The 26,826-nt window shown below is 45.9% G+C and overlaps 2 protein-coding genes across 7 annotated transcripts in view; both read left to right on the plus strand.

Annotated features, from left to right (window-relative positions):
* Nucleotides 1-1,623: 1,623 nt before the first annotated feature.
* LOC119023815 (carbohydrate sulfotransferase 8-like) lies at nt 1,624-24,086 on the plus strand. 5 transcript variants are annotated; one of them, XR_005076342.1, is made up of 6 exons: nt 1,624-1,899; nt 5,131-5,324; nt 17,490-17,533; nt 19,999-21,150; nt 23,849-23,918; nt 24,022-24,086. XR_005076342.1 is itself a non-coding variant. In XM_037106005.1 (4 exons), the coding sequence occupies exons 2-4, from the start codon at nt 5,204-5,206 to the stop codon at nt 21,016-21,018; spliced, it is 1,185 nt and encodes a 394-aa protein (XP_036961900.1). In that variant the 5' UTR covers nt 1,624-1,926; nt 5,131-5,203; the 3' UTR covers nt 21,019-21,197. The 5 variants fall into 5 exon arrangements, 3 of the variants coding, with proteins under 3 accessions (XP_036961900.1, XP_036961899.1, XP_036961902.1); XR_005076341.1 differs by having other exon boundaries at nt 24,019-24,072; XM_037106005.1 differs by lacking the exons at nt 23,849-23,918; nt 24,022-24,086 and having other exon boundaries at nt 1,624-1,926; nt 19,999-21,197.
* Nucleotides 23,878-26,826, plus strand: part of LOC119023818 (BTB/POZ domain-containing protein kctd15-like) — an 8,488-nt gene continuing 5,539 nt past the window's right edge. Inside the window, exons 1-2 of one of the 2 annotated variants that reach the window (XM_037106015.1) lie at nt 23,878-23,918; nt 24,019-24,116. The gene's annotated coding sequence lies outside the window, so the exon portion shown is untranslated. Of the gene's footprint in view, nt 23,919-24,018; nt 24,117-26,402 lie in introns of those variants that run through there. The other variant, XM_037106014.1, reaches the window with a different exon arrangement.

Raw genomic sequence — 26,826 nt, forward strand, 5'->3', positions numbered from 1 at the left:
TCAGTAAACTGGACGACACACAGTGTGACGTCACCGCTCTGTCTTGATTCAATCGGCATGATAGGTTGAATCAACCTCCACCTCCCTCTCTGCAGCTGCTGCAGGTGGAGGCCAGCAGGTACAGGTGAAGATCAGGTGAAGTTATTTAGAGTGTGGCTGGATGAACGGGCTCCTCTCTCCTCCTCTCTCCTCCCCCCTCTTTCCTCTCTCCTCCTCTTTCCTCTCCCCTGTGCAGAGGTCCCCAGGGATCACACACATGCACGCACACACACACACACACACACACACACACACACACACACACACACACACACACACACACACACACAAACACACTGCCTTGCCAATCAGTCAAGTCCTCCACAATAAGAGTTGGTGTTTCCGGTCCCAAAAAATAAAAGCCTTTATGTTTTAAAAGACTGTGACGTCACCTCTGTTATCTCTTTAGTGTCTTCTTGTCTTTCATCACAGTTCTGGTTATGATTCTGTGCTGCTGTCACAAGTGAACGTAGTAGTTATTGAGATTAAAACTGTCGTTCTTGTTTATTAGTTTAACATGTTTTTAAACCACTGATTTTTTCTTACTATTATAATGTTGTACTGCATCTCATGTATTATGTATATGATTTACTGTGTTTTACATAGTTCTGTGTATGACGTACATATTAACATTATAGAACTCGTTTATAGAGACACACTGACTCACACTGCAGGCACACTGCTCATCAGTGACAAAATGCACATAGCTTTTTTTTATATTTCTATGTTTCAGTTTCTCTGCGTCTGTAATAAAAAACATCAATCTCATTTGAAAAACAACATATTTCAGCATAATTCTCAAATTGTGGCACCAGAGAATTGATCACACAGTCAGTGAGTCATTAAACTGTCGACACACGCACAGAACAGCTTGGTTCTGATGGAAGCTTCACAACCTTCAACTCTAATCAGATAATTTAAAAAGATATATGTTGAAAAAAGAGAACAATAATCATTAAAATGTATAAACTGATTGATGACTCATGAACAGCTAGAGGGCAGCATATCTCCAGGATAACCGCTAACTGCTGCTAACTGTTGGCTGCTATCAGCTAGTCGGCTAAGTCATCTGCAGAGGCCTGAGGTATATCATCTACATCTGTACTGTCACCTCTGATGGCACACAGTGCTGTTCTGGGACAGGAGACAGGCTAGCTGGTTAGCATGCTAACTGCAGCGGCCATCTTTGAGATGATATCACCACGGGTGTGTATTAATGCTGCTCATAATGTTTGTGTCTGTCCACGACCTCCTAGTGTGCTGAATTCATTTCATTTATATTAACATTTACATGTAGCAGACTCCTCTGTCCAAAGTGACTTACAGTAACTCACATTCACACACTGATGGTGGTTCAGCACATCAGGAGCAGTTTGGGCTTCAGTATCTTGTCCAGGACACTTCAACAGACCAGGGGAATCAAACCAACGACCTTCCGATAACAAGGAGCCGGAGGACGTTTTAAAGATCTCACAGATGTCTTCTTTAATAACTAAACACGTTCAACATTACTAATAAAAATGTATCTGCTCACTTTAAAATATCAAAGAGAAGTGTGGTACTTTATTGTGAAGTTGAAACACCCTGACTTCCGGTATGTTCCCGCTTAACTCCCGTGGACTTGACGCGCCATCTTGTCCGCCGGGACTCTCGGCTCTGTGTGCGCTGTTGGGGCGTTCTCCCTCCCGGTTCGTCCGGTTCATCACCCCTAACGGGACACCAGGGCTTCACGTGATCCGTCCGGCGCCGCCGTCACCGGCTGCAGTCGGTGTTCTTCTCGGTCGACTGAAGCCGGCAGGAGCGGACTTTCCAGCGGACCGGTGAACTCCCGACAGCGTCCATGCAGGACGCCGCTCACAGGTGAGTGGTGGCCGGCGAGTAGCGGCGGTGAGTTTAAGTCACTTCCCTCTTAGTTCGCGTGTCTAAGTGTGTGTAGACAGTATGTTGTGTCTCCTCTGCTGGGTGTTGGACACACTAACGTGTTTCCTGACGTCGGTGTGAGGTTGAGCTGCAAGACAGGTAGTCTGAAGAGGACAGCGGAGGACAGGTGAGTGAATCGATCCTGCTGATGGGACATCGAGACTAGAGCTGTCCCAAACTATTATCTTTCAAACGATTAATCTAACGATTGTTTTTTTGAATAGTCAACTAATCTAACAATTAATTTAACGTTACATGAACAACAAAAGTAACGTAGTAACTGTATTTGGTGACTTATATGAAGAAAGCAAATACCGCAGTTGTTCGTGGAGAAGAGTCTGTCCTCCTGTCTGTCCTCCTGTCTGTCCTCCCGTCTGCATGGTGATTATTAATCATGTCATTTAGAGAGAAAAATGTAGCTGTCACTTTCCAGGATGTTTGATGGGTCAGGATCTCCATTACTACACATTATAACAGCATCCATATGATTATAAACTGTCAGCAGGTTTAGATTGTCTGGGGGACACCTGGGAAACACCTTGAAAACACACAGACGTCGTCATAATGATGTGTTCATTGTTCCTGCATCCATGCCTGTCTCCACTCTGCACTGACTCCCTGTTCACCTGACAGCTCAGGTGCTGGATGATGGTGCAGCGTGTTGTTGTGGTGTGATTGTGTGTTGGGCAGCAAGAGGAGGGGGAGGAGGTGGAGGTGGTGGAGGGGGAGCAGCAGGAGGACGATGATCCATCTGTTGGTTGTTCTCCTCTGTCAGGGAGGAGGTGAACGAGCTGCTCTGTGATCAAACTGAATTATTTCTCCTTGTAGCTAAAAATAGCTGAGTATCCTGAACACACACACACACACACACACACACACACACACACACACACACACACACACACACACCACTGCCTCATCAACGCTCTGAAACAGGAAACAATTGTTATTTTTGATTGGCTCTGGACGTGTTGAGCTGTATCAATATTGTGACTGCAGAGTCAGTCACCATCGGACAGGATCCAGACCGTCTCACTCAGCTGGGCTACAGGATGAAGGTGAAGGAGCAGCGCGACTCGTCACTCCAGAGAATGCATCTCCACTGATCTACAGTCCAGTGGCAGCGAGCTTTACATCACTGCATCCCACGCTTCACATTGCACTTGCTGATGTATGGCTTGGATGCATCTGCTCGGCCATGGAATCCCATTCCATGAAGCTCTCTGCACTGTTCTTGAGCCAATCTGAAGGACACATGAAGGTCTGTAGCAATCGACTCTGCAGAAAGTTGGCAACCTCTGAGCACTATGAGCCTCAGCACCTGCTGACCCTGCTCCGTCATCTTTGTGACTGAGTTGTTGTTGTTCTTCCCAATCGCTTCCACTTTGTTATAATACCACTGACAGATGATTGGGGAATATTTAGGAGCGAGGACATTTCATGACTGGACTTGTTGCACAGGTGGCATCCTATCACAGTACCATGCTGGAATTCACTGAAGTCCTGAGAGCGACACATTCTTTCACACACCTGTGGACATGGAAGTGATTGGAACACCTGATTTCAATTATTTGGATGGTGAGTGGTACCATGTGATTTCCCCCCCCCCCCCACACACACACACGCATGCACACATCATCATCATCATCATCATCATCTGAGGAACAACAACACCATCGGTCGTTTCAACTGCTGCTGTTCATGTCACAGAGACCGAGTCATTCTGTCTGTCATGTGCGAACAGCTGCTGATGTTTGGAGCTCCACATGTGACTCAGCTGTTCTCAGCTGCTCCACTCGTCCTCGCTGTGGTCAGCAGCTGAAGCAGCGTCAGCAGAGTCTCTACTCTCAGAGGAAACCTGGTGGACAAGAGGAGGAGGATGAGGGGCACCATCTCTCTCTGGTCATCACGCACTTTAACGGTGTATCAACCTTGGTCACATTGTGATGTTGATCATATTTGGTTGTGCAGCAGTTAGCTGTCTGTGCTGATCCTGATGTTAGTCTGTTCTGGTGCTTCAGGAGTTGTTGTGTTGTAGTTCCAGATTCTGCTATCACGACAGCCTGACAGAAGTTGCTAATTGAAATGGTCTTTAGTTGGAGCCAAAGTTGATCACATTGGGAGGGTGTGGACAGAAAACCAGCTGTTATCCTGTGATACTGAGCTCCTGTAACAAGAGAGTCTGTTTTGTCACAACTGCTGTGTTCATTTCAATAAAGTCCTCTTTGAAATATTAATAATAAACCCATCTACGGTCACTTTACTAAAGGTGCCAGCAAATCAGGAAAGTGACCGCAAACTGTAGCTGCTGATAGCTAGTAAGCTTGATAAGCCATGCAGCTAGAGGTCCAGATGGGGATCTGAGAAACAGGATAGGCCGGGGCTAGCTGGTTAGCAACTTCACTAGTCCTCTGAGACACAAACGTCTTTAAGTTAACATCACTGTTGTTTCTTTACAATTTGTTGTTATTCTTTTGATTTTAAACTAACATGCTAACGTGTTGCAGCTTTAAATCAAACTGCGTCTCATGTGAAGCTGCTGTTAGCACTGCTGTTAGCGCTGCAGTAGACTCTGCTGTAGGCTCTGCTGTTACAGCTGCTGTTAGCTCTGCAGTAGACTCTGCTGTAGGCTCTGCTGTTAGCTCTGCTGTTAGCTCTGCTGTTACAGCTGCTGTTAGCTCTGCTGTAGGCTCTGCTGTTAGCGCTTCTGTTAGCACTGCTGTTAGTGCTTCTGTTAGCGCTGCAGTAGACTCTGCTGTAGGCTCTGCTGTTAGCTCTGCAGTTAGCGCTTCTGTTAGCACTGCTGTTAGTGCTTCTGTTAGCGCTGCAGTAGACTCTGCTGTAGGCTCTGCTGTTAGTGCTTCTGTTAGCACTGCTGTTAGTGCTTCTGTTAGCACTGCTGTTAGTGCTTCTGTTAGCACTGCTGTTAGTGCTTCTGTTAGCTCTGCTGTAGGCTCTGCTGTTAGCTCTGCCGTAGGCTCTGCTGTTAGCTCTGCTGTTAGCGCTGCTATTAGCTCTGCTGTTAGCGCTGCTGTTAGCGCTGCTGTTAGCTCTGCTGTAGGCTCTGCTGTTAGCTCTTCTGTTAGCACTGCTGTAGGCTCTGCTGTTAGCACTGCTGTTAGTGCTGCTGTACATGTAGTTGTATTGTAACGGCTCGTCTCTTGTCCTCAGGCTGAGCAGTCGGGCTGATCTGGGACCAGTCTGGTGGACCTGAGGCTCAGGACTCTGCTCTGTGTGTGTGGTCATGAAGCCGCCCTGCGCTCTCTACTACTCTCTGTGGTTCCTTGTACTGCTGGGAGTCGGATCTCTGCTGCTGCTGGTCCACCTGCAGGACCTTAGTGAGACGGCCCAACACCAGAACTCAGGTCAGTCTGTGGTCCGCTGACTCCATGACTCCATGGACTCCTACTCCATGTTCTCTTTATACACTACTTCTTCTCCACCTTGAGTGTGATCAGTGTGTTGTTGATGCAGATTGATCAGCTGCAGTGTCTGAAGGCCTTTCTTCATGGATCAGTCTACTGATGTTGTCAGTCACCTGAATCAGTGTTTCAGCAAAGATTTGTTCAAACCTTACATTTCAATATGTCGCTGTTTCTTTAGGTTCAGTTTTCAGTGTTATGTTGTAACATCACTGTGTTTCTACTCTGGTTGGGTTTAGGTGCAAAAAGCACTCATTAGTTTTAGGAAACATCATGTTTTAGATGGCTCTAACATAAAATGAAGATATACCAGCAGCTGTTAGAAAGTCTGCTCTCGCCTGAAATCATCAGCTTCAGCTGCTGAGGCTCATCTGAGACTTTATAGAGAGAATTTATATTTGTACACACAGTGCAGCTCAGGATCAGGTACCTGTTCTGCTCTAATCTATCAGTCTGTCCTTAATGTGTGGTTTTCTGGTTGTTCCTTGAGCAGCAGCTCTAAGATGTCTCTCAGACTCTTTGGTGCGTTTGTGACCTCAGAGGCCAAAAACTGAAACCCACAGAAAGTGTTTGAGGCTGCAGGTTCTGTCTGCTGAGGTGTGATCATCACTGAAGCAGAACTGCGTTAATATACCACAAAAACCACACGATTTATCTCCCAGACGCTGACGAGTGGAAGTCTAAAGTAGCATGTGCAGTACATGCTGCAGTTACTGCTGCTGTGTGTCTGTGTTCACAGTCTGGAACAGAAGAATGTAAAGAGATTACCAGACAGGCGACGAGGGGATTCAGTTTCACAGCTTTCACTGAGAGCACCGACTTCACTAAAGGACAACGCCTGTCTGTAATGTGAGCAGCAGCAGCAGCGCTCTAATCAATCAGGTTTCACTGACATGTGATCAGCTGTGAACACAAACAGAGCTGAAGGCCGAGCGGACCAGCACCAGATCACTGACAGACGAGAAGCGCTCTAAGTTTAGCTTCTGTTGGGCTGGCTGACAGGAAACATCACATTTTAATCACTGTGATACCTGATATATTAATAAAGGGATCAATACATGAAGACATCAAACAGAGAGAACCGTCTCCTGATGCTCAAACATCAGCAGACACAATTCAAATAATAAGTCTTATTAACGAGGATGGACTCAGCTGCTGTGTGAAACCTCTGGAGTTTTGGTGAGACGTGATGACATTTATACTAATGTGCTGCTGCTTAGAACCGGTTCTGATCCACAGTGACATGCACATTATTGTTAACAGGGTTTCCCCAGGGTCGTAAAAAGTCTCAAATTTTACCATCTCAATTTTAGGCCTTAAAAAGTCTAAAATATGCCCATATTTTGCATCTAAGTCTTAAATTACATGTAGTCAGGTCTTTGATAAGGACGTTCATTTACACTTTTGTCGTCGCCTTCGTTTTGTTTGTTTTGTGTAAATGTGTCAGTGAGATTCAGTCAGATCTGTGTGTTCTTCTTCTGTCTGAAGTATCAGGAACATCAGTGGCATTTTGTCAACAGCCCGTTCAGAATTTATCTCCATACACTTCACCAGTTCTGGAAAGACTTCAGCTGTTGAATCTGCTACAACAATGGTGTTGGTTGAACAACCAGAATTCAGCTGGTTAAAAGTGCCATAATGAGTCTGAAGTGCATTGAACTCTCTGCAACACCCTCAACCTGGACACACCTGGTGTGAAAGTGCTGCTGTCACACTCAGTGCGTTTATGTGACACTTAAGGGAACTGAATTACTGTATTAGTCCGACTATGATCGATTCTTTAAAATGCATGTATACACCTTAGTCTGACTAAAATCGGACCGGATCTGATTTCTCATAGTCGAATTAAAACACCCAGATTATTCGATTGATAGTCGCATCACTCCTGCATGTATAAGTTCCAGCAGATCAGATCAGATTTTTGCGTTCTGCGCAGGCACGAGACTGTGAGCTGGAAGGAGATGGACAGACAGCGGCAGAGTCTTTTCTCCAAAATAACCACATGAAAGAGCAGCATTGTGCATCTAGTTTGTGTAATTATCATGTACACCATATACGAAGTGTACTAAGATGTAGCTTCGTCTCGCTCTTCGTACAGCATCTTTCTCGAATGCCGAGGCAGCTGGTGACATAAAGAGGTCAGCCGGAGGTGTTTCTGTTACCACTAGTTGAAATGGGTACAGCGCCACCTAGTGTACCGGGGTGTGACATGCTCCAGCCAGTAATTCGATTTTCTCACCAGCATGTATACTCGGATAATTGCAGTTGTCTGATTGAGCAGCCTATTTGAACTATGGCTGTAATCTGACTAAGCTGTGCATGTAAACGCACTGAGTGTTAGCTTCTAAAAGACTCCAGTGACTTTACGCTGTCAAATCAAATCAGATCAGTTTTATTTATACAGCCCAAAATCACAATCACATTGCCTCAATGGGCTTTACAATCTGTGCAGTGAATGACATCCTCTTTCCTTAGACCCTCGATTTGAGTGAAGTAAAACTTCACATGTTGATGGAAAAAAAGACCCTTTTAACAGGGTAAAAAAAAACAAAAAACAATGGAAGACACCTCAGGAGCAGCCACAGAGGAGGGATCCCTCTTCCTGGATGGATGTCATCAATAGATGTCATGTGTACAGAAAAGAACAACAAATCACAGTTTATAAGTCACAGTAACAGAAAGTCTGATACAAGTTATATGTAAAGTAAAGTGTGTGGATCCAGGAGATGACTGAACTGGACGAGGCATCACCATGTGGTGTCCGAGCCACACGACCTCCTGTCCACCATGGTGACCTGGAAGAGGGCAGGACACACAAGATAATAAGTAATAGACAGAGAGAGGCATCAAGAGTTACAGAAATATTGATATGAGGAGATAATGAAGCAGAGGAGAGCAATGATCCAGCAGAGCCCAGGATGTGACGATCCAGATCTGTCAGTGTTTAAAGGCAGCAGGAGACCGGAAATGGTAGATGGTCCCAGGGGGCCGTGGTCCATCAGAAGGGAGCCTGAATGAAAGAGTGGAGGAGGAGAAAGAGAAGAAGAGGAGGGGGAGGAGGATGAAGCTATAGAGAGTGTAGAGAATGACACAGCTTGCAGCTTGTGGGAACAGAAGGTTAGAGAAAAGCAATATTGATCAGAATTAACAGATTGTTTCTTGTCAGCAGCACAGTGTAAATTTAGTACCATAAGAACTCATTGAGACTGACACCTAGCCACTGAAGAAGCTTACAGTTGATCTCAAGGGCTGATTAAAGGCTAAATGGAGTTTTGAGTTTAGATTTAAAGGCGTCCACAGAGCCAGATTGTCTGATGTCAGCTGGGAACCATCAGGAGCCCTGAATTTTGAGAGTGGAATTCCCAAGTTGGAATATATGGTGAAATGAGATCTGACATGTACGAAGGGGCAATGCTGTGTACAGTTTTGTATGTCATCAGCATCATACTGGGAGCCAGTGTAGAGATGCTAAGATTGGTGTAATATGATCAAATTTTCTTGTACGTGTAAAGACTCTGGCTGCAGAATTCTGAACCATCTGACTTTTAGTGCTCTCACATGGAAGACCTGAAAATGAGGCATTGCAGTAATCTAGCTTAGACGAAACAAAGGCATGAATCAGGATCTCTGCGTCCACGGTGGACAGGAAGGACCTAATTTTAGTTATTATTGTGCAGATGGTAGAAAGCGATCTTGGTCATTTCTTTGATGTGCTGATCAAAAGAGAGTGTAGAATCAAATCGGTCACTTGATCAACATGGTGTCTGGCTGAGCGATGACCAGCATCTCAGTGTTTTCCAAATTTAGCAGCAGGACCTTTTCTGACATCCACTTCTTCACTGCATATAGGCACGTCTCTAGTTTCATGATTTGAGAATTGTCATCAGATTTTAAGGGCACATACAGCTGAGTGTCGTCCACATAGCAGTGGAAATGTATTCCATAGCTCCGAATAATTTGGTTGAGAGGTGAAATATATAAAGAGAAGAGCAAAGGGCCCAGAACAGAGCCCTGGGGAACTCCATACTTCAAGCAGTAAAAATTGATGAAGTAACATTGTAAGAAACACATTGTGTTCTTTCAGATAGGTAGATTTTAGCCAGGCTAGAGCCAGGCCAGAGATGCCAAATTGACTTTCAAGTCGGTCTGACAGTATACCATGATCTATAGTATCAAATGCAGCACTGAGATCCAGTAACATGAGCACTGAGGTAGAGCTAGTCTAGAGTAAGTAGAATGTCATTTACTACTTTAGTGAGGGCAGTTTTGGTGGAGTGACAGTCTCTGAAAGCTGACTGAAAAGGTTCCAGGAGATTATTATTGAGTATGTAGCCTGAAAGTTGTTGGGACACGACTCTAAGACTTTAGAGAAGAAGGGAAAGTTGGATACTGGTTGATAGTTATTTAGCGATCCTGGGTCGAGAAGAAGAAAGAAGAAACTTAACCACAGCAGACTTTAAACTAGCAGGGACTACACCAGTCATGAGTGATGAGTTAACAATATTTAACACTGTAGGTCCCACTGCTGGCCATAGTTCTTTAAACAGTTTTGTCGGAAAGGGGTCCAGGACGCAGTTAGTTGGTTTAGAGGATGAGACAATTTTAGTTTGTATCTCAAGGGAGATATTTTCAAAAGTTTTTAGAGCTAAGACTAATTGAGAATCGGCAGCGGGATATTTTTTAGCAAACTTTGACGAGGAAGCCAGAGAGTTAATTTTTATTCTGATCCCATCAATTTTATTGCAAAAGAAATCTAAGAAATCATTTGCTTTAAAGGGTGCACAGCTCACCGACTGTGGTTTTTGAGTAAGTTTAGCCACGGTGTGGAAGAGAAATCTAGGATTGTGTTTATTATTGTTTATTAGGCCGGAGAAATATGCTGTTCTAGCAGTATTTAGAGCACACTTATAGTTTAGTACACTATCACACCATGCAAGATAAAAAACGTCCAATTTAGATTTACGCCATGCTCGTTCCATTTTCCTGCAGGTCTGCTTGAGATTTCTTTGGTCGTCTTGTCTTGGTAGAGACCGGTGCCGCACAATCGAGGAGCAAAACAAGTGCTGAGTTCACTTCATTCGCGAGGTTTTCCACAGGTTTTGTTGCAGTCGCTAAAGGAGCCAGGACCCCGGGCAATTTATCACTGAGTGTTGCTGTGATTGCCGGGCTGATATGACGAGAAGTAAAAACATTTGTGTCACTGACGTAGGGACAGGCTGATGACGCTTCAAATGTAATGAGAAAGTGGTCCGACACAGCAGAAGAGGCAGAAGAGACAGACGCAACGTTCAGGGCTGTCACATCTAGTCCGTGGGAAATTATCCAATCCAGAGTGATACCACTGGAATGAGTGGGTTCATGAACAAGCTGAATAAAGTTGGAAATGAAAAGCTTTCCCTAGAGGGTCAGAGGGCTTATTTAAGTGGATATTGAAATCCCCAATAATAAGGATTTTATCTGAGGGAGTCACAACATCTGCAATAAATTCACCAAATTCTTCTAGGAATTAGGAGTAAGGCCCTGGAGGTCTGTACAGTACAACCAGGTGAAAGCCTGTTCCATGGACAAGGCTACTACTATTTGATGAGGATGGTTTTAAAACCAGAGCCTCAAATGAAGTAAATTTAATATTGTGGTTGGAGCTTAAACTGTAAATAGATTTGCAGATTAGAGCAACACCTCCCCGTTTCGAGGCCCGAGGAACATGGGCGCAGTTATAGTCAGCAGGAGAGGCTTCAGTTAATGGCAGAAAGGTTTCAGCCACGTTTCACATAAGACGATCATGTCCACCTCATGCTCAGTGATCAAATCATTAATCAGCAAGGCTTTGGTTGACAGTGATCTAATATTGATAAAGCCAAATTTGAGGGTTTTAAGCTCATTGGAGCAGTTTCCAGTAACCGGCCGTTTGGTTTCGCTCTGGCCTTTTGGATTAAAACCCGCTCTGTGCTCACATGCCCTGGTGTCTGCTGATGTTGCATAACTTTTGGGGTGAGATTTGGAGCATGTTAAGATGCTTAAAACACAGTGTAAAGTTCTGCCCCTATGGGTTAGCTGTCAATACTAACAGCCCTATAAGGGCTGGACAAAAAAATTTGGCGTCTTCGGTACTGGCAAGTCAAGGGTAGCTTGAGCGATAATGTTGCATGTTGAAATTGACTGAAATTATCCTTTAAATTGAGTGAAGGACCTGTGCAGTTATCAGCCTGTATGATCGACATGCCCTCGATAGCTGCCAGCTTATCCATTCACACTGGTTCGGTTCAGCAATAATGCGGCCCTGATACCGCCTCCAGAAACGGATCAGCGCCAGAGCGAGATTTCACCCCTCGCCGCCTCTGAAAAGATTCACACAGAGACGGAGGTGGGGAATTGGTGTGCTAAAGCCGCACCCAAACGCCAGTGTGAACGGAGCTGCTGACTCCACAACCAGCCGCTGTGGCTCCAGATCCTGATCGTCTGTTTCTGAGGAAGCCTTCAGCTCCAACACGTCTGAGTCAAATCTTGACTGTTTCTGATGGTTACACATGAAACACAGCATCAGCAGGAGGCTGCAGCCTTGTGTCCGTCCACAGATTGAATGTGTCCACAGGTCACATTCATCTCCTCGATGAGCTCCGACTACGATGAGTGAACCACAGAGCCGGTCTGAAGAGTGAGGTCTGGATGTGAGGAGTTCTGGTGGAGCAGAGGATGGATCAGTACCTAGCTTGATTTAAAACAGCTTGTTTCTCTTGCTAACAGAGGCTAACAGGCTAACTCTGGTAGCAGCTGGTGTAGGAGAGGGTAGTGACATCATCACTGTCTGAAAATAACCTGAAACAGACTCAAAACTGTTAATTATTATTATTATTATTAAAGCTAGGGTCTGTGATGTAGTTCAGAAACACATTTTGTTATACTGGGAGAAATGGTCCTGCTGTCCTGAGAGTTAGTCAATACATTATGTATTCAGAAAAAGGAACAAAAATAAACAGACCTCTGTGGCAGCTGCAGGACTGAGAAAAAGCTGACCAGTCTGTGCTTTTCGGCCCAAATAGCACGGATTGGTCAGATGCTCTGATTGGTCAGATGCTCTGATTGGTCAGATGCTTTCATGTCTCGTCCTCTGTCCCGCCCTCCTCCGCGCGTGCACACGCTACGTTTCACTGATGCCGGAAATATTCAGCACACTCCTCTGCAGAAATACGGAGCTGCAGGAGAAGACATTCATTTGGTTACAATGGCAGAGAAAATGCAGCCAGCGTTACTTGTAACAGCTCACCCTACTAACAAAGGCAAGGAAAAGAGAGACTGAGGCAGAAATGGCTGCGACGAAATAGGCTCTGGATAAAGAAAGAAGTCTACCCGAGTCAACATCGGTGTGGCGTTTGAGTGGTGGAGACAACTGGAGCATGTGAAGGGCCTGAAAAGTGATGCAGAGGTTTCTCTCTTTCTGTTGGACAGGAAATGATTTGTTTTGTTAGGGGGAATTTGTTGTTTTCATGAAATATGTAAGGTTGGCTATGTTTGTAGCTCATATTAGCCCAATGCTAACATTAGCTTCTTTGTGTGTTGTTTTTAACCATGAGATTGGCTAATGAGTCGGCCCAGTTTCCACTGGATACGGTCTGTTGTGTTGCGGCTCCAATCTGGTTTTGCTCCGCCTTCCGGCAGTCCCCACCGGCTGCAGTTTGAGTCCGTCACGGTGCAGTACGGTAGACCGCTGCCTCACGATGTGCGCTGGTGTCAACACGGGGTGTTTTATTTTGAAAAGTAACTGGATGTTGTTTGTTATTTCGGCGCTTGACTTCCTGTCTGCTCCGTGCTAAATTCAGCTGATTTGCTGCGTCATGCTCCGGATCTCCTTCTCCCTGCTGAGTCCCACTGCCAGATGCAAGTTCAAGTTTGTGGGGGCGTAGCTTTGGACGAAGCGCTGACGGGATTGGGGGGGGTGGAACTTAGAGGAGGTGCCACTTTCAAATCTTGCTAGCTCTCCAGGATTGTAGACCCTAGCTTTAATACTTCTTAATAATGACTAGACTTTTAACAGATTGTTACATAATTTCTCAAATTATTATTCAATTTACTCAGCTTGCTCATTATTATTATTATTATTATTATTATTATTATTATTCATGAATGTATTTAATACTAAACACTTTGTTCCTCCATGTTTGTTTGTTTGTTTACAACTTGAGTGTTTCATTGTGAGATTTTTATAATCAGCTTTAAAAACATGACTTAATTAAAACATTCAAACTGAACTGAACATTCAAGGTTTGTTTGATCGTCATTCACCAACATGTCTTCTCTTCATGCTGACGGACAGACAGACGTTTAACTAACCACCACATTTATTTGGATGAAATAACCCTTAAAATGTTAATGAAGGTTTTCAATCATTGGTCCATGCATTGTCTGTACCTCTTTATCCCTTTTATGGGGTCACATGGTTTTTTGCTGGAGCCAATCCCAGCTGTCTGTGGGCGAGGGCAGGGTGAAGACGTTTCAAAGACACTCCCACACTCTGTGAGGACACACCAACACTCTGTGAGGACACACCAACAATCTGTAAGGACACTCCCACACTCTGTGAGGACACTCCCACACTGTGAGGACACTCCCACACTCTGTGAGGACACACCAACACTCTGTGAGGACACTCCCACACTCTGTGAGGACACTCCCACACTCTGTGAGGACACACCAACACTCTGTGAGGACACACCAACACTCTGTGAGGACACACCAACACTGTGAGGACACTCCCACATTCTGTAAGGACACTCCCACACTATGTGAGGACATTCCCACACTATGTAAAGACACTCCCACACTGTGAGGACACACCAACACTGTGAGGACACTCCCACTCTATGCGAGGACACTCCCACACAGCCAACTCTATCTCTCCAGTTAGAAGTGAAGAAGTCGGAGGGCACCGCTTAGCTCGGTTGGTAGCGCGCGTGACCCATGTGCCGAGGCTCTGCAGTGGAGCCGGGTTCGACTCCTGGCCCGGGTCCCTTTGCTGGGTGTCACTTCCCCTCTCTTACCCTGTTTCCTGTCACAGTCTTCAGCTGTCCTATGAATACTAAAGCCAGAAAAGGTCAAAAAAATACTTAAAAAAAAAAAGAAGTGAAGAAGTCTCTTAGACGAGAGGTGAAACAGCAAACTGAATCAGGTCCAGTTGCCGACGATACAGAACTTAAATGAACCTTTAAATATTAAAAACCATCGACATGTTTGTTGAAGCTTTTCACTGACTCGTCTCTAATCGTCTATAGCACAGATAAAATATTTCAGCCGCAGGACGTCACAGTCATAAAAGAGAGACATGACATGATGGGGTGAGGGTGAGGGGGTGAGGCGGAGCAGTGAACACCTTCTGGGACTTGAAGGTAGATTTGTGGTTGACAATCCGCGCAGAACATCTTCAACATGTTTGTGTGAAATCATTGATCATGTTGATTACTTGTTGTATCTGTAACAGCACCGCAGTGAGCCAGTTCAGAGGAGAGAACTGTCCTTCCTCTCACTTTGTCTGCTGCACTGTCGGGATGAAGAGACTCACTAACCCTCTGCTGCACGTTTGGATATTTGTCCCCATTTAAATCCTCCAGCAGTGAAACAAGAAAAGGATCCGTCACTTAAAAAGCTCCTCAGCGAAGCACCGCGGCCGACCTCAGCACATCTGAAGCCAGCGGAGCATCAAACAGGAGGCACCAATTCCTCAGTGATGAGCGCTACTCGCCTCTGACACACACTTGGCAGCCGTGTGAGGATTGTTTGGTGGATTAAGACTGCAGGTTTATTAATCCCTGTGAAATGGGAGAAATTTGCGGCTGAGGATTTCCTGGTTTTGACACCTCACTCAACCCAGGAGTTCAACAGGAAGCTGATATGAAGCTGTGGAGAATGTTTCAATAGTTAATATTTCTGTGAGATATGATGGAGCAGTTCACTCAGTCCTCCTCCTGATGATATAAAATCCTCCTCTCCTCCTCCTGATGATATAAAGTCCTCCTCTCCTCCTCCTGATGATATAAAGTCCTCCTCTCCTCCTCTCCTCCTCCTGAGGATATAAAGTCCTCCTCTCCTCCTCCTGATGATATAAAGTCTTCCTCTCCTCCTCCTGATGATATAAAGTCTTCCTCTCCTCCTCCTGATGATATAAAGTCTTCCTCTCCTCCTCCTGATGATATAAAATCCTCCTCTCCTCCTCCCGATGATATAAAGTCTTCCTCTCCTCCTCCTGATGATATAAAGTCCTCCTCTCCTCCTCCTGATGATATAAAGTCTTCCTCTCCTCCTCCTGATGATATAAAGTCCTCCTCTCCTCCTCCTGAGGATATAAAGTCCTCCTCTCCTCCTCCTGAGGATATAAAGTCTTCCTCTCCTCCTCCTAATGATATAAAGTCCTCCTCTCCTCCTCCTGAGGATATAAAGTCTTCCTCTCCTCCTCCTAATGATATAAAGTCCTCCTCTCCTCCTCCTGATGATATAAAGTCCTCCTCTCCTCCTCCTGAGGATATAAAGTCCTCCTCTCCTCCTCCTGAGGATATAAAGTCCTTCTCTCCTCCTCCTGATGATATAAAGTCCTCCTCTCCTCCTCCTCCTGATGATATAAAGTCCTCCTCTCCTCCTCCTCCTGATGATATAAAGATGTCTCCATACAGCGCGTCTGCTGTGATCTCAGTCTGCAGGAGAGAACACATCACTAACTGATCTCAGACCAGATTTACAGATTGCACACAGGAGCCCTGAAGAAACATTTATTGTTCAGATAATCATAAAATATAAGTAATGTTGATTTTTAAAGAAGACGGATTCTGTTTGTGCTGACTTCCTCTCAGTCGGTGTAAACCCTCCGTCCTCTCTCTGTGCTGTCATTAGCGTGCTGCCCTCCAGGGTCACCACCGCGTCAGCTTTGCTACCATACAGCTGACGCGATTGGCTGCGGCAGGTGCTGAGCTTGCTGAAACTGCAGCAGGCTGGGTAATTAATGAGTCCTGTGGGAAGGAGGTCAGTAAACACACCTGTACAGCTCAGGGACTGCAGTCACACACCGAGCTCTGCTGAGTTCAGCTCCACACCCAGCTCATAAGTGAATTTAAACATGATGTCTGTGTGCACGCGCATGCGCGCGTCTCAGGAGGTACAGCAAGTCGTCTAGTAATCAGAAGGTTGCTGGTTCAAATCCCAGCTCCCCTAGCTGCAGGTTGAGGAGTCCTTGAGCAAGATACTGAATCCTAAATTGTTCCTGATGAGCAGTTGGCACCGCCCCGCCATCTGTGTGTGTGTGTGTGTGTGTGTGTGTGTGTGTGTGTGTGTGTGTGTGTGTTGAGCTTCATACTGATCTGACATCAGCTCACAGCTCTACAAAATAATACATCATGTTTCAGTCCTTTAATGTTTTCATTCAGGAAGTCTTTATGTTCGCACTCATTAATATTTGTTGTGTGTGTGTGTACAGCATGGTGGACGGAGCATCGGTTGGACGTAAAGGAGGATTTCTAAGAGATTTGAATTCCCTCTGAAGTGTTAATGAACTACAGGCTTTATTAATTAATCATCACATGATTAGTTTATGTTATGACCTTATTGTTTAATTCCCTTCGTCTTCGGGGATTAATGAGACATGAGCGCTGTTACATGTTAAGATATTGTGTGTTTATTGACATGTTTACAAATAAACTGGACGATCAGACTCAGGAACAGTCTGATGGAGAGGTGCAGTCTGGGTAATAAATGACCAGCAGCGACTGCAGGACACCGCTCGCCTTCAGTGTCAGGTAGCTGCTGAGAGGCCATCTGGTGTGTGTGTGTGTGTGTGTATGTGTGTGTGGGTGTGTGTGTGTGTGAGAGAGAGAGAGAGAGAGAGAGAGTTATTTAGAGCAGCATTGCTCCTGTCGAGTCAACAGTGTCTCAGACTCACACAAAACAATGTGATGGACAGACTGACGCTGTGACACTTAGCAGAATGACAGATGAGTCTGTGGTGAATAAACCTGACTGTCTGGATTGACTGGGCCAGAAAACTGATAATTATTAATCACCCCAAGAACATTTTTCTGCCTCATGATATCTAAAAATCAATCCAAACCTTTCCTGTTTGTTTCTCTGCAGGTGTGAATGTTCTGCTGGCTCCCAGGAGAGAAGGCGTAGAGAAGGTGAGCCACACTGACACCTGCTGGACTGACACAGTACTGCAACACAGACACTGACACCTGCTGGACTGACACAGTACTGCAACACAGACACTGACACCTGCTGGACTGACACAGTACTGCAACACAGACACTGACACCTGCTGGACTGACACAGTACTGCAACACAGACATGACACCTGCTGGACTGACACAGTACTGCAACACAGACATGACACCTGCTGGACTGACACAGTACTGCAACACAGACATGACACCTGCTGGACTGACACAGTACTGCAACACAGACATGACACCTGCTGGACTGACACAGTACTGCAACACAGACTACACTTGTTTTTTTCTTCACAAGATTTCATCACACTAAAGCTGCAGTCTGGAGTTTTGAGAACAAAGTGGACTTAGTCAGAACATCTGACTGATGCAGCTCCCAGGTCAGTCCTTCTTCCTCTCTGCCTTCTAAGCTCCTCCCACAGAGGAGGAGCACAGCAGGCCTGTAACCATGGTAACAGAGGACGCCAGATAACCAAGATGGCGAGTTAAAAATAACAACAACATGAGCCCTGATTGTTCTATTTCTGATCAATACAACTAAATTACAGTGATGAGTGCCTCATGCAGATCACTGTAGATATCCAGAGTAACAATCAATATTCCTCACATCACTGTAGACGAGTTACCAGGTGATCATTCAGGTGATCATCATCACCTGCTGCCTTTCTGAAGCATGAGGAATGTTATTTCTCTAAACTGATTCAACCACTTCAGTCCTAAACACAAACTAACGTTATTATAACTGCTGCTCACTTAAAGACACTTCTGCCAACCAGCAGCCATAAAGACAAAGCTAAACACCGGAGTTAGCATTGTGATGGAAAAATTCCTTTTCATTATGGGTTGATGAACTTTGAACTATTTTGTTGAATATGATTTCTTAAAAACATTTATCTAACTTGCTTCATGTGACTGCAAATGTATGAACACCTAACCTCTGCCCTGTATGATTGTAGTAGAGTCACGAACCAGCCAAAACTCAGATAGAAAGTCGCCTTCTTGTCTCATGTTTTATGTCTGATAATTTTATGCTTCACACAGAGTCCCAGGTCATGCGTCATGAAGTTTTAACTTTATGTCTTGTGTCGATGAGAAGCCTGTCTGATTGGGATAGCTGTATGTACGTATGTGTGTAGCTTAATCACTGCTGGCACTGAGAGTGCTTGTCTCTTCCCCTGACCTTGTTGATATCTGTGTATAAATTGTGAACACTCCTTTACTCGGGGCTCATTCACTCTGCTCTTGAATTTGACTGTGTGGTGTGTCCATCTGCAGATGGTTGGATTAAACTTACCGAAAAGACAGATCTGACTTTACTCTTTTATTGACAGAAATTTCCACCACAGCATACAAGCTAACAAGCTAGATATAGCAACAAGCTACGTAGCTCGACTGCAACATCGATACAGCCATATGAGCTTTTGCCATTATTACTGTAACCGCAGCCATCTTAGCCTTGTGGTTAAAACACAGAGTGAAACATATATCCAGCAGGTTCTTACCTGTCCAGCAGAAAAATCCTGACAGACCCGCAGCTCCTCTACCTCTGAAATGATATTTATCCTTGTTTTCTCCCTGGCTCGGTCCAGCTCTTTGTTTCTAACTGCTTTTCTTTGTCTGTCTTCTTATTTCTTCTCCGTGACGTGGGCGATGGTGGGACACGTTTCTGCTCTGTTGTTGTTGTTGTTCTCTAACATTGTTTACAGTTTGAGTATGAAGGTATCTGACCAGGTGAGAGCAGACACTGCACCTGTGTGGGGGGAGGGGAGCTGCCAGCAGCATGTGCACGAGAATGATTGACATTTCTCAGACACGTCCCTTGGTCCTGATTGGTTGTGGTGACCCGGGAGTGGTGGATTCTTACAAATCAAATTACAGCCACTGGGTCACACACAGCTGACCTGTGTCTGATTCTACTGTCAGATCATAACGACAATTTTAGCAAATATAACAAAAAAAATAGGTACAGACTACAACTTTTATTGTTGTCAGATGTTTATGTCATAATAAGTCCACACAGTGTGAGCAGTAGATTCCGAACAGAACTTCCATGTTCTGGTGACATTGACTAAAGAGTGAGAAGTAGAGGAAACCTGATGATGAACCTGCTCCTCGCTCACACTCAACAAACAGAAACTTAAATATAACCCTCCAACCTACGGTCACATTTTGATATTGATTTAATATTTTAAACAGTTTTCAATATTCTAATATCTAAAATCTGTATTTTTTAGATCCACAATTCTTGTCTGAAATGTAATTTACAGCCTGTGGTGCCACAAAGTTCCTCTAGGGGTTCTTGTACATCACAGAAACTCTGGTTTAAAGACGTGATCCATCTTCATAAGAAAACTGTCTCATAGTGTTGATTCACTGACTGTCCGTCTGTCTGTGTCTGTGTGTCTGTGTTGAAGGACGTGCAGACAGACGCATCAGCAGCTGCCGTGGACTTCAAAGCGTCCTCTGTTTCGTCTCAGTTGGTACTTGAAGACGCGTCCTCAGATCAGCCACTCACCAAACGTCACAGGAAGCTACTTTTGAAGAGCAGCTTCACAATGTCCAGCACTTCCTCTGGTACAGACGAGGAACGACACCTGCAGCAGCTGACGAGAACGCAGAAGTTCCGACGCCACCTGCTTGCAGATGTCTGTGCCAGATACCAGCCGGGCGTCAGCCAGCGGCGAGTGTCTCAGCAGCAGGTGTCCCGGGTGTATGTGGAGGACAGATCCAGGCTGCTTTACTGCGAGGTGCCCAAAGCTGGCTGCTCCAACTGGAAGCGGGTGCTGATGGTGTTGGGCGGCAGTGCCACCTCCACACGAGACATCCCTCATGATGCAGCGCATTACTCCAACCACCTGCGGCGGCTGGAGAGCTACGACCGCGCCGGCATCACAGAGAGACTGCGCTTCTACACCAAAGTGCTGTTCATCAGGGAGCCCTTCGAGCGCCTGGTGTCTGCATTTAGGGACAAGTTTGAGAGTCCAAATTCATACTACCACCCGGTATTTGGACGGCCCATCATCTCCAGATATCGCGCCAATGCCACGCACACGGCACTGCGCACCGGTGCCGGCGTCACCTTCAGGGAGTTCATCCAGTACCTGCTGGATGTCCGGCGGCCGGTGGGGATGGACATCCACTGGGAGCCAGTGAGCCAGCTGTGTAACCCCTGTCTTCTCAGGTACAACTTCATCGGAAAGTTCGAGAGTCTGGAGGACGAGGCCAACTTCCTGCTGCAGAGCATCGGGGCGCCCAGGAACCTGACGTTCCCTGACTTCAAGGACAGGAACCCCCAAGAAGAGAGGACTTCTTCCAGCATCACCCGGAAATATTTCGACCAGCTGAACTCCACAGAGAGGCAGAAGGCCTTTGACTTCTACTACATGGACTATCTGATGTTTAACTACCAGAAACCCTTCACAGACCTGCACTGAGCTCAGTCAGAGCTCACAGCTGAACCAACACTTTGACTGCTCACCTGTTTACCCACAATGCAGCTGGTGTTTGATATGTGGCATCAGAGACTTGACAGTGTGGGCTTTATTCTGCACTACAGATCAACACAGGTCACCTGAAGTTTACTTACTGTTTCTGTATGATTAACACCTGAACACCCGTTCTGAGCACCTGATCTGAACGCTGTGACACCATCTGACATCATTATTGTTTTTATTGACTATGTACTGATCGTACTTCCATAAAGATATGTCCATCATCTGAGGTGATATTATGAAGCTGACATCTCTACATGTCAAAGACAACCCCCTGATCAATAATTAACAATCACACGTCTGCGGGGAGCTGGTCTGCAGGTGTTGATCTGAGATCAATGTGATTATTGTTTGATTTAATTGGTTGACAGGTTGTCTCTCACTCTGACTCATCACCTGAATGATTTCTGTGAAGTTTGTTTTTATTTCATTGATGTGTGTTGTCCTCACCTGCTGTTTTCACCTGCTGTCCTCACCTGCTGTCCTCACCTGCTGTTTTCACCTGCTGTCCTCACCTGCTGTCCTCACCTGCTGTTTTCACCTGCTGTCCTCACCTGCTGTTTTCACCTGCTGTCCTCACCTGCTGTCCTCACCTGCTGTCCTCACCTGCTGTCCTCACCTGCTGTTTTCACCTGCTGTCCTCACCTGCTGTCCTCACCTGCTGTTTTCACCTGTTGTCCTCACCTGCTGTCCTCACCTGCTGTTTTCACCTGTTGTCCTCGCCTGCTGTCCTCACCTGCTGTCATTACCTGCTGTCCTCACCTGTTGTTTTCACCTGCTGTCCTCACCTGTTGTCCTCACCTGCTGTCCTCACCTGCTGTCCTCACCTGCTGTCCTCACCTGCTGTTTTCACCTGTTGTCCTCACCTGCTGTCCTCACCTGCTGTTTTCACCTGCTGTCATTACCTGCTGTCCTCACCTGCTGTTTTCACCTGTTGTCCTCGCCTGCTGTCCTCACCTGCTGTCATTACCTGCTGTCCTCACCTGTTGTTTTCACCTGCTGTCATTACCTGCTGTTTTGACCTGCTGTCCTCACCTGCTGTTTTCACCTGCTGTCCTCACCTGCTGTTTTCACCTGCTGTCCTCACCTGCTGTTTTCACCTGCTGTCCTCACCTGTTGTTTTCACCTGCTGTCCTCACCTGCTGTTTTCACCTGCTGTCCTCACCTGCTGTTTTCACCTGCTGTCCTCACCTGCTGTTTTCACCTGCTGTTTTCACCTGTTGTCCTCACCTGCTGTTTTCACCTGCTGTCCTCACCTGCTGTCCTCACCTGCTGTTTTCACCTGCTGTTTTCACCTGTTGTCCTCACCTGCTGTTTTCACCTGCTGTCCTCACCTGCTGTTTTCACCTGCTGTTTTCACCTGCTGTTTTCACCTGCTGTTTTCACCTGCTGTTTTCACCTGCTGTTTCACCTGCTGTCCTCACCTGTCCTGAGTGATCCATCAGCTCCCGGTGATGTGACGTCACTTCCTGCTCCATAAGAAACAAACCGTCCTTCACTGGGACAAACACATCGATTGTGGGCGGAGTCAGTCAGTGGTCACCACACAGGGAGTCCAGCAGAGTGAACTTTATATTGAGCTCAAAGAAAAAAGCGCTTTCAGACACTCAGTCTGCCATTTTTCTCTCAGTGTAATGCATGATGGTAAATATTGCTTGGTTAGTGACCATCAGTTGTACCCTACTTTTTGTGATGCATTGTGGGATACTGTGAGTCACTATGTAATGTTTAATAACTCCCACTATACATTTGGACAGCACTACAAAATGGTGTCCTCACTCTGTAGTGCAGTGGTTGTATCAGTGAGTGGTTCTATCAGGTAGAACGGCGAGGCAATCCATAAGTACACCCACAAAAATGAATTCAGGAAAAAATATTTCAAACATGCAATTAAGTGCCCCAGGGCAGGTGTCTGTCTTTGTAGGCCATGACCAAGGTCATTGAACACAACATCAGTATAATTGTCATTGCACCGTGTCCTCAGTGATTGAGGTGACGGCTCTCTAAAATCTCATATCAGCTTCAGATCACTTGAAAAATGACATCTGAGCTGTATTCAGCCAGCTTTCAAAAGAAAACTCCCTGTTTCCACTCAACAATTTCACCTCAGATTGAGTAGACAACCTTATATGAGACAACTCAGATCTGTCATTTTAAAGCTGATATAGATTTTAGAGGGCTGAATTTTTTTATTTCACATCAGAATGCTCTGAAATGATTTGAGGTACATTATAGGTTATCTATTGCTTAAACTGTTAAATATCAGTGAATTTAAAAACCAACAGGAACAGAAAATTAATTGTATTCAAACACTGATACACTGAGATGGATGAAATTAAAACTGGCTAAACATTAATTAATGGTAATTAATGATATTTATGTCATTGCAGTTAAGTTAAAAAGGCTATAAAAATTATGTTGAGCTGCTTACCTTAAAAAAAATGTCATGGCCACTGAGGGACGGATTAAAAATTGAGGCCCTCGATAGGAAAAAGGTTCTCCACCCCTGATATAGAACATCAGGTAGAACGTCCAGTGAACAGAAGAGGTGAGTTGGAATCAATATCAGGATCTTTAACTTCCTTAATGATAATTCTCATCTCTGAAAACAACATTTTTTCCAAGAGGAAACAAAAAAATATTTTTTAAGTGAAAAAGTTTCCTTTTTTTTAATATGACTTATTTCCAGGTGTTTACAGGTGGGCAAATGTTTTACCTGTTGTTGAGTTGCAAACGTGTGTGTGTGTTTGAATCAGACGTTCTTCCTCTGCAGCTCTGACGTCAGTGCAGGTAACTGTTGACGACCTAGAAGCCTTAACCTGCCGTCTCACCTGGCATTTACGGTCAGCTGCTTCAACAAATAAACGTGTGAGACTTGTTAAAGACTCGTCTGTGTGTGTCTGTAGACGTGATGATTCTTCTCTGGTCTTCATGTTCCTGCAGCAGCAGTCTTCACGATGACGCATCAAATATACTTGTCCATCTTCAACTTCTCGGAGTTTGATCAGACACCTGAGGACGTTTGTTGACATCCTGATGAGGTGAGCGGTCATCAGGTCAGCAGTGCCACAGAGCTGTCGACATGTTAAGACACATCTTTTAAAATCTGATTCAGGTCTATAGACCTATGTTTCTATTTATCAGATCTATAGGTCTGTGTTTCTACACATCGGATCTATAGGTCTATATTTCTATACATCATGTCTATAGATCTGTGAACAAAGAGATCTTTGTGTCTGTCACCTCGTCTCCGACTCTCGGGGCAGTTCACTGTTCTGGCCCTGAGGGGGACAGTCTCCTCCCTCCTCCGTCCCCCGCTCACCCTCCCTCCATCACTGCATCAGCACAGTGTTATATCACCCTGAACAGAACATAAAGATGGTGTCACTCAGATCCTCTCTGGAATATTTTCATGGCTCTTTAACTGAATCCTAGAACAGAGATCAATAACTTGGACTGGGATCAATGTCTCTGAACCAGCAGCAGGCAGAACCATGTAGAACAGAAGAACCTGTGTTCAAATCTATCTGTCCACTGAGACAAATATAAACTATATGACAGTGATTAAGACTTGGTGTGACAGAAGAAGACTGGACTCCTCCTCCTCCTCCTCCTCAGGCAGGTTTAGGAGATATTTGGATCTTTAAGTTGGTACCATGTCTCTGAGTTCTTCATCTAATTGAAGTTACTGCAGGCTTCTTTAATTAGACGAGTCGTTGTGCTGCTTTGTTCAGTGAAGACACACACACACACACACACACACACACACACACACACACACACACACACTGCGCCTAAGGCCAGAGCTAATATATGAGAGAGAGATAGTGTGTGTGTGTGTCTCTTTTACCATAGTTACACACACAGAGTTTCCCATCAGCCTCTGCTGTCTGACGTAGCGTCAGAGGGAAACCCCTGGTCCAGTCGGCAGCAGGTCACACTGAGCACCATGTTAGAACAGCAGATTAGATACAATGAATGTTTGTGTAGTCAGAGTGTAGCTGAGCGACCTGAAGACTTGTGGAAACAAGCAGGGCTGCTGGCAGAACGTTAAAGGGGCAGTGCGTAGTTTTAATGTCGTGTGGCCCTCTGACAGGTGAGGCCCTCAGAGGGGGTGTGGCCCTCAGGTTGTACACTTCCCTGTGCAGCAGAGGGCGATGACATGCCAACAGTTTCAGAGTTTAACTCCAAAAAACTTCTCCAGTCAACTCCAGTCAGCTTTGTTCTAATCAATATGATCAATAATGTGTTGCTGTAATCCAACATGGAGGAGTCAACATAACAGACTAAGAAGCATTTTTATGATGATGATTCTGATCATCGTCATCATCATTGTTATCTTTTATCATGTGACAATTGGAAAGGGCTGATCATTGGCTGATCATTATCTGATTGTTGGCTGATCATTATCTGATTGTTGGCTGATCATTATCTGATCGTTGGCTGATCATTAGCTGATCGTTGGCTGATCATTGGCTGATTATTATCATCAGTAGGCGAGTTCATGATCACGCAGCACTGTGCAATTATGTGATGATGTCATCAATAAATTGCTCAGTTCTGTCACCCTACTTGTGGTGCTGATAGAGAAGTGGTTAACTGCTGTGTCTTGCATGCAGACAACACAGGTTCAACTGAAGTGTTTCTGTACTATCCACTCTTATTAGTCCTTTCTGTTCCCGTCACGAAGAGAGTGTCCGACTTCATAGCAGCGTTTGTTGCCCCGCCCCTGCAGGAGGTCAGCAGGAGTTCGACTTGAGCACAGCTAGTATCATAACTGTCATCATCACCTGCAACATTACTGTCTTCGCTGGTGTTGTCTCAGTATCATCATCTTCATCACCGACGAGTCACCTGATGTTCACTGTAGTTGCAGTGATGGAGGACAGAGAGCAGTTGACAGGTGACGGAGCTGCTGGTGGTGATGGAGCTGCTGGTTGTGATGGAGCTGTGGCTGGTGGTGATGGAGCTGTGGCTGGTGGTGATGGAGCTGCTGGTTGTGATGGAGCTGTGGCTGGCGGTGATGGAGCTGTGGCTGGTGGTGATGGAGCTGTGGCTGGTGGTGATGGAGCTGCTGGTTGTGATGGAGCTGTGGCTGGTGGTGACGGAGCTGCTGGTGGTGATGGAGCTGCTGGTGGTGATGGAGCTGCTGGTGGTGATGGAGCTGTGGCTGGCGGTGATGGAGCTGTGGCTGATGCTGATGGAGCTGCTGGTGCTGATGGAGCTGCTGGTGGAGGCTCCTCACCGTCTCTGCTCCGCAGCAGCGGGGATGTGCCGGACTGAGCCCGGGCATAAGGAGCAGATCCCGGGTCTGCGTGCGCAGCCTCCCGGCGCACGTCTCCATCTACCAGTGCGCAATAATTGAAATGGCGCTTTTGGCCGCGGGCTGCTGGAGCGTGATGCATGACGGGAGACGTCATCCGGCTCCGGAGCCGCGGGGACGTTGATGCTGCAAAGATGTGAGCTGTCGGGAGGAAGACGGGGTGTGCGGGTGGACAGGAGTCCAGCGGTTCTGCGGGTCACAGCTTCACGTTTCATGGATGTTTAATAAAGTGAGTGTAGGTCACAGGAACGAGCCGGGGCGGGACAGAACCACGCACCGGGCGCGGTAGTGAAACCTAATCCCGGCCCCTGGGGGTCTGAAGGGCCCCGGGCCAGACTACTCGATCAGCCCTCCTCTTATTGTGTCGGAGGAGACGGCGGGGCTCATTTCTCTGCTGCTGACACACACCGGAGGACCGGGAGCCGACC

The sequence above is a fragment of the Acanthopagrus latus genome, chromosome 8 (genome assembly GCF_904848185.1).
Source record: "Acanthopagrus latus isolate v.2019 chromosome 8, fAcaLat1.1, whole genome shotgun sequence".
Lineage (NCBI taxonomy): Eukaryota > Metazoa > Chordata > Actinopteri > Spariformes > Sparidae > Acanthopagrus > Acanthopagrus latus.